At 33.8% G+C, this 5,952-nt stretch overlaps 1 protein-coding gene across 1 annotated transcript in view; it reads right to left on the bottom strand.

Moving 5' to 3' along the window:
- The window catches only part of LOC103465273 (protein transport protein Sec61 subunit alpha-like 1), a 5,764-nt gene extending 566 nt beyond the window's left edge, over nucleotides 1–5,198 (bottom strand). The window contains exons 1-10 of the mRNA XM_008409924.2: nucleotides 5,137–5,198; nucleotides 3,580–3,647; nucleotides 3,386–3,451; nucleotides 2,055–2,133; nucleotides 1,834–1,965; nucleotides 1,648–1,757; nucleotides 1,234–1,387; nucleotides 963–1,141; nucleotides 668–877; nucleotides 8–188 (exon numbers count right to left, since the gene is read on the bottom strand). Of these exons, the coding sequence (XP_008408146.2) occupies nucleotides 8–188; nucleotides 668–877; nucleotides 963–1,141; nucleotides 1,234–1,387; nucleotides 1,648–1,757; nucleotides 1,834–1,965; nucleotides 2,055–2,133; nucleotides 3,386–3,451; nucleotides 3,580–3,647; nucleotides 5,137–5,143 (1,186 nt within the window). The 5' untranslated portion in view covers nucleotides 5,144–5,198. The remainder of the gene's footprint in view (nucleotides 1–7; nucleotides 189–667; nucleotides 878–962; nucleotides 1,142–1,233; nucleotides 1,388–1,647; nucleotides 1,758–1,833; nucleotides 1,966–2,054; nucleotides 2,134–3,385; nucleotides 3,452–3,579; nucleotides 3,648–5,136) is intronic.
- Between the last annotated feature and the right edge of the window lie 754 nt (nucleotides 5,199–5,952).

Below are 5,952 nucleotides of genomic sequence, written 5' to 3'. Positions count from 1 at the left end.
CCATGACTTACATCTTTGGCAGAAGAGCCTGAAACTTCAATCCAAGTTTTGGAGAAAAAGGCACAAGAGCCGAGCATGAAAAAGATGTAAATTAGAGCATGAACTGAATAAAAAGACTCTGGTGGATAGAGGTAGTAGCAAAGTCCTCCAACAGGATGAACACGGGCTGGAGAACTTGATGTTGTGTTCTGTAATCATGAACGGATACATTTTACTAAAGAAAAATGTCCAAACATCTAGAACTTTATGAAATAAATACTTACAACAAATTTGCTTTGCTAATAAGCAAATCACATAGAGTGATACAAATATGTTTTATTGTTGGGCTATCATTTTAAATGGACCAGCATATTAATTTAATTTTTATTTTCTCTGACTTAGACATTGTGCTTTCACTGTCTTGATTTTATGATTTTGGAAATCTAAACTGTTAGTTTTTCAGTAGCTACCATGTAAACAGACCCTGAAAATCCTGAATTGAACTTTTAGTTAAAATAATAATAGATTCTCATATGTCAGTGACGATCCTGTTACATCTCAATTTCCAATATATAGTAGAGAACAACAGAAATAGTAAGGACTATGAAATTTAGAGCAACGTAAAATACATGGAGAATATTAAAGTAAGGTTCAGTGCTTCAGGAGCTTAATTAAAGAGCATAAATACCTGTGTTCTTACAGACCACATTCCAAGCAGATCAACCAGGAAATTTCCACTGAAGAATGAGGAAAGCATCTGGGAGATAACATACAGGTTGGAGACCAAAGCATAATGCAGGATGATGGGAATGTTGGAGGTGTAGAAAAGCTTGATGGGGTATGTGTTATATTGGCCATGGTAGCGAGCAGATTTGATGGGCAGATCCACTCTGAATCCCTGTGAGAAGATCAGAGTTTTGTATTAGGTGATGCTATATTTCAAAGGTAGAATCAGTCACACAAACAGAAGGAAAGCAACACACCTGAAAGTATATAACTACAGCAAAGACGAACACTGTAGCGATGAGGTTCATGAGGTTGGGGAGGTTCTGCCTGAAGAAGGCCTCATTGAGAGCATCCAGTTTGTCAAGCCTTGTGGCAAGCAGGTGAAAAAAAGCAATGACAGCTCCCTCATATTCTGTGTCTGAAACACTGCAATTTCCTAGGAATACAAAGACAAGTTTGAGAAAAGCTAAAACAGGCATATTTAGTACATCATAAAATCTATTGGAAGAGTAGTTTGTGGTTGTTTACCGTTTCCTGTATCCACAGTGGTGGGACTGAAGGCGTTCCAGACGATGGTCTCACAGATGTTGGTGGCAATGAACAGGGAGAATCCTGACCCGAAACCATAGCCATTTTGTAGTGATTCATCCAGGAGCAGCACAATCAGACCGGCTACAAACAGCTGCAAAGAAATACAACCAATAAAAAAAAATATAAATGTATACAATAAAAAAAAATTATTGGGATTTTAGCTGTCTTATGGCATGAGGTTTGCATTCTAAATAGAGCAAGTCGATGTTAATCAATATGCAAGTGAAAGCTTGATACAACCGATATGGACTCTTTGGCAGACCTCTTCTAAACTTCTTCAGAAATGTCCTAGTTTGCACATCATTCTTCCAAATGCTTTGATCAGTCAAAACACTTTTTTGTCATTCTTACCTGAATGATGATGAGCAAACAGATCCCTGCACCCATCTCTGATGGATCTCCATACATGCCAGTCATCACAAAAACAATGGCCTGGACGATGGTGATGATCATCACAAACACTGAAAACATCAAAAGATTAGATGACCCAAAATAAAAATGAAATTTTTTAGATCACAGCAGGTCTGTGTTTCAGACATTTCTCAGCTCCAATAAAGAGCGCTATATCCTTTGCAGTGTCTCCAACTTCAATGATCTTAGCTCCAGCCAGCAGCTGCATTATCAGGCCTGAGGTGACAATAGGTGAGAAACCCAGGTCCATCAGAGTACCTAGATGAAGATATACTTTTAAGCTCATGTCTGCAGGATTGTTGTCTTTTATTTTACTTTATTTTGCTTAGCATGTGGTGGACTGATACCTCTATTTGAACCCAGAATGACTCTGATCCAGCAGAATGGATCTGCAGAGTCTGACGACTTTATTCCATAGAGGGGAATCTGAAGGAACAGCGTTTATGAGAAAGATTGAATTAGTTAAAAGATAATGTTTCAAATTAGGTTACTTCTTAAAAAGCTATTTTTGAAATACATTCGAGTTAATAAATTTGCGTCTGCCACAAACAAATGGGGATCAATTTTTAATATTTTATGTGGCATGCAATAAATGCCAAATTTGGCATGTTAAAAATAAACTTAAATAAAAATATTTTAATTTAATCACCGTTATTGGAAACAAATAACACAATCTAAGAAAAACAAACAGCTTTTATAATCAACTGGATTTCAGGGAGCTCTAACATTTTCTACCAGTGGTGCATTTGTGGGAAAAACATATTTTGGTAAAAATAACTAGTAAGTCAGTTTTTAATGTATTTTCCTATTACTGAATTATTGATTCTGTAATAACAATAACAAAAAGCATTTACAGTGTTATAAATAATGTATTGAATATTCCCTGGTGAAAAAATAATATATTTAAGTATATTTTAAGAATGGTGTGTTTTTATGAAATAGATTTTTAGTTTGTTATCAAGCAGATATACTTATGATTATATTAGAAGTGTGAAATAAATACATTTATTTAAAAAAATGTTTGATGTTTGTATTACTCTTTTTAAAAAAGTATTTTGGTACACTTTGTAAAAGCAATTTTTTTTTCTAAAATATACTTTCAATTCTAATACACGACATTACTAAAATTATACTTTGGATAATGACTCTAAAAATACACTTTGCAAATGTATTGTTTAATTGCACATTTGAAAAAATATATTACCGATAATATTTTTCTGAAGTTGTACTTTTGGTAATATTTTCAAATAGGTTTTATGTATATTTTAGTAAACCTTATTAAATCTCAAAATAAATAATTTTCAATTATATATGCAGGTACTTTGTAAATAGTGTCTAAATATAGTTCAATGAAACACTTTCAGTGTTCACTTACATGCTACTTTATGATAATGAAGTATGTCTTATTATGTGCATTAATAATTTTCATATTTTGCTAAAATGGCAACAAAAAACATAATTAAAGAAATAACATAGTGAAACTAACTGCAACGTTGTTTTACAAAGTAATAAATATTTTATTCATGCCTCAAAACATCAAACGTTGATAATTTAGTGACAGATTCTGGTCCTTAACACTAAATGTATCAGGTATCTTCAGTCTGACATCTCTCTGAATATGATCTGTTTTTCTCAGTTCTTTACCTAAAACACAGAAGGTGACTGCATTTTTTCTCACCTGGGAAAATTCAAGAAACATGACGAGAGCAATTGCCGTCCATAGCACCCTTTCTCTGAACTGGATCTATTGGTCACATGTTGTCAAGATTTACGAAAAGAGGAAGCGTCATAAATCATTCTAAAAAAATAATAACATTAAAATTCTAACATTGTAAATAAGTGAAAAACAAATAGCTACAAATAAATATTTACCTTTCTCTCAGGTCTCTGGATCTCTGGTATCACCGCACAGAACGGCTTTATTACCTCCCAGAATTTAACTGGAAACAATCAAACATGAGAGTTTTGACTGGGAATAAATGATGAGGATGAGTAGGACGTGACATTGAGATTGGGGCGGACTCAAGGGAAATGAAGACAAAATAATGCAATATTCTAAAGCTGCAAAGCATCTGCGGATTAATGGGTCGGACAACAATCCACATGTTTATAGTAGCTTGATTTATTGATAGTGAGACAAAGCTGAGGTAACCATAAAGCTCTGTTGCACACATTTCGTGTTTGAATGAGTGATTGGCTTAAAGGTTTGAAGCTAGCTGCGCAAAAGTGAGAAATTTAAAATGAAAATAAGGTTAATGAACTGCGTAAAAATATTGGCAGAACATTGAATTAGTCTGTTTTGCCAGAAATATATTTATTTAACAGTATCAAAAGCTGTTAAATAAGATAAAGCATATTTAATTAGGCCGTTTCATTCGGTGTCAATCTTACAAAGATTCATTTAAAAAGTATCTATATGGCCAGAGCAGAACTTGCCGTCGGAACTGAATTTGAATAAGTTCTGTTCGAATTTCTATTTCTCAACTTTAGGAAATGAAAAACGTAATCTGAATGAGCATAAATAGAAATCCAAAGCATTGTCTCTGAGTTGAAACTGGATTAATTTGCTTCGAAGTTGTGTTTTTCTGAACATTCAGTTCTCAAAAACTTTCAGTTTCTGTTTTCACCATTCAAATTCAGTTTTCAGTGTTCTGGGTCGGATTCGGACATCAAGCCACAGAGTAATTAAGCGTAGATAAATAGAGCTATATTGTACTTAGATGAACCTTGATCAAGGTTGGTACTTAAAGATTATAATCTTTCCTCGCTCACAGATCAAGTTGCCAGATGCCATTCGTCGTGTAATGAGCTACGACCTGCGACTACACGCTCTGGTTTGTAACAAACGCATTACGTGTCCAGGAAGAAGAGTATTGTGAACTAGCTTGACAAATGTTAACGTTTACATGACGTTTTCTCAATGAATGCGTTTTATTGAGGGTCACCTGTGGGGCACATTTATTGAAATGTCAAAATTGAAATTTAATGGCGAGGAAAGAAAATGAAAGTATTTGAGAAATTAATTTTCTCTAGAATAAAATGCAGTTTCAAAGCAAATGAATTAATCTAATCTTTATTTAACCAGGATAAAACTCCTTAAGACCACATATCTATATTACAACACTGACCTGGCAACAACACATTTAGTTAGTTCTAAAAAATACTGTATATGTCAATAACGCCATTAAATAAAACACACACCCCATGTCAATTTAAACAGTGGCATAATTTGTTTCTGCTATATCAATTCAGTTTGAAAATATTAGATTCAATTTCAATTTACAATAAACCTTTTTCAATAAACCTTTCCAAACCAATATATTTTAAATTATATGCAAATTCAGCATTTATTAAATGCAATACAAATTCAAACAGAATTGAAATTCAGTTTTTGATGGCACAAAGTTCTGCCCATATTTAGATACTCACTGCCCATGATGTTTTAATAATGGTCGTATATTTTTCCACCTCTGAGAGAATCTCAGTGACTGCTGCTGCTTCAGTGACTTATGAGAGTTCTGACACTTACGAAGACTTAAAAAGAAAGAATGGAATGCGGAGGTAGCGTTGTGTTGTTCACGAACAACCTGTTGAAATGAACGATCCGTTCAAATGAACGAATCATTTTAAGTGAACGAACTGAAGCAAAACCCGTCATCAACTGATTAGAGGGTTCGGATGAGCGCCAGCTGGTGGAACTTCCGCGTTCTGACTCATAATAATAAAGATTCACCCGAATGAGGTTGCGATGCGTTCACAGTGTTGAAAATCATCACTGATTTAAATAATAAAAAAGAATATCAGAATGATGAAGAAGCAAACAAGTTGAAAATCTCTGTTGTAAGTCATGAATTGCTCTCCTTTGATTTCTTTTAGCTAATCAAGTCTGTTTATACTCATCTTTTACTATAAACAGGGATTAATTTGTCTGTCTAGAATCGACAAAACAAACTAGTAAAAACAAAAATTCACAAAAATGACTTATAGAGCACCAGTTTGTTTTATTTCCTCACAAACACCCAGTTTGGAAAGCAAATTACCTGAAACAGCCACCAGAGAGTAGAAGAGACCAGAAAACCATCCAGTTGTTGAATCACAAGTCAATGAGATTATCAACACACAGTGACTGCAAAATAACAGCTACAATTTTCTATTTCAATAGAAATGATTAATTAGTTAGCAGTTTAGTTGTAAACTGTTAAAACAGTTTATATTCTGAACAAGTGCATGTTGAAGTTATGCGCA

Source organism: Poecilia reticulata, linkage group LG5 (genome assembly GCF_000633615.1).
Source record: "Poecilia reticulata strain Guanapo linkage group LG5, Guppy_female_1.0+MT, whole genome shotgun sequence".
Lineage (NCBI taxonomy): Eukaryota > Metazoa > Chordata > Actinopteri > Cyprinodontiformes > Poeciliidae > Poecilia > Poecilia reticulata.
The sequence above is the reverse complement of the archived record's forward strand: the minus strand, read 5'-3'. Positions and strand labels throughout refer to the sequence as shown.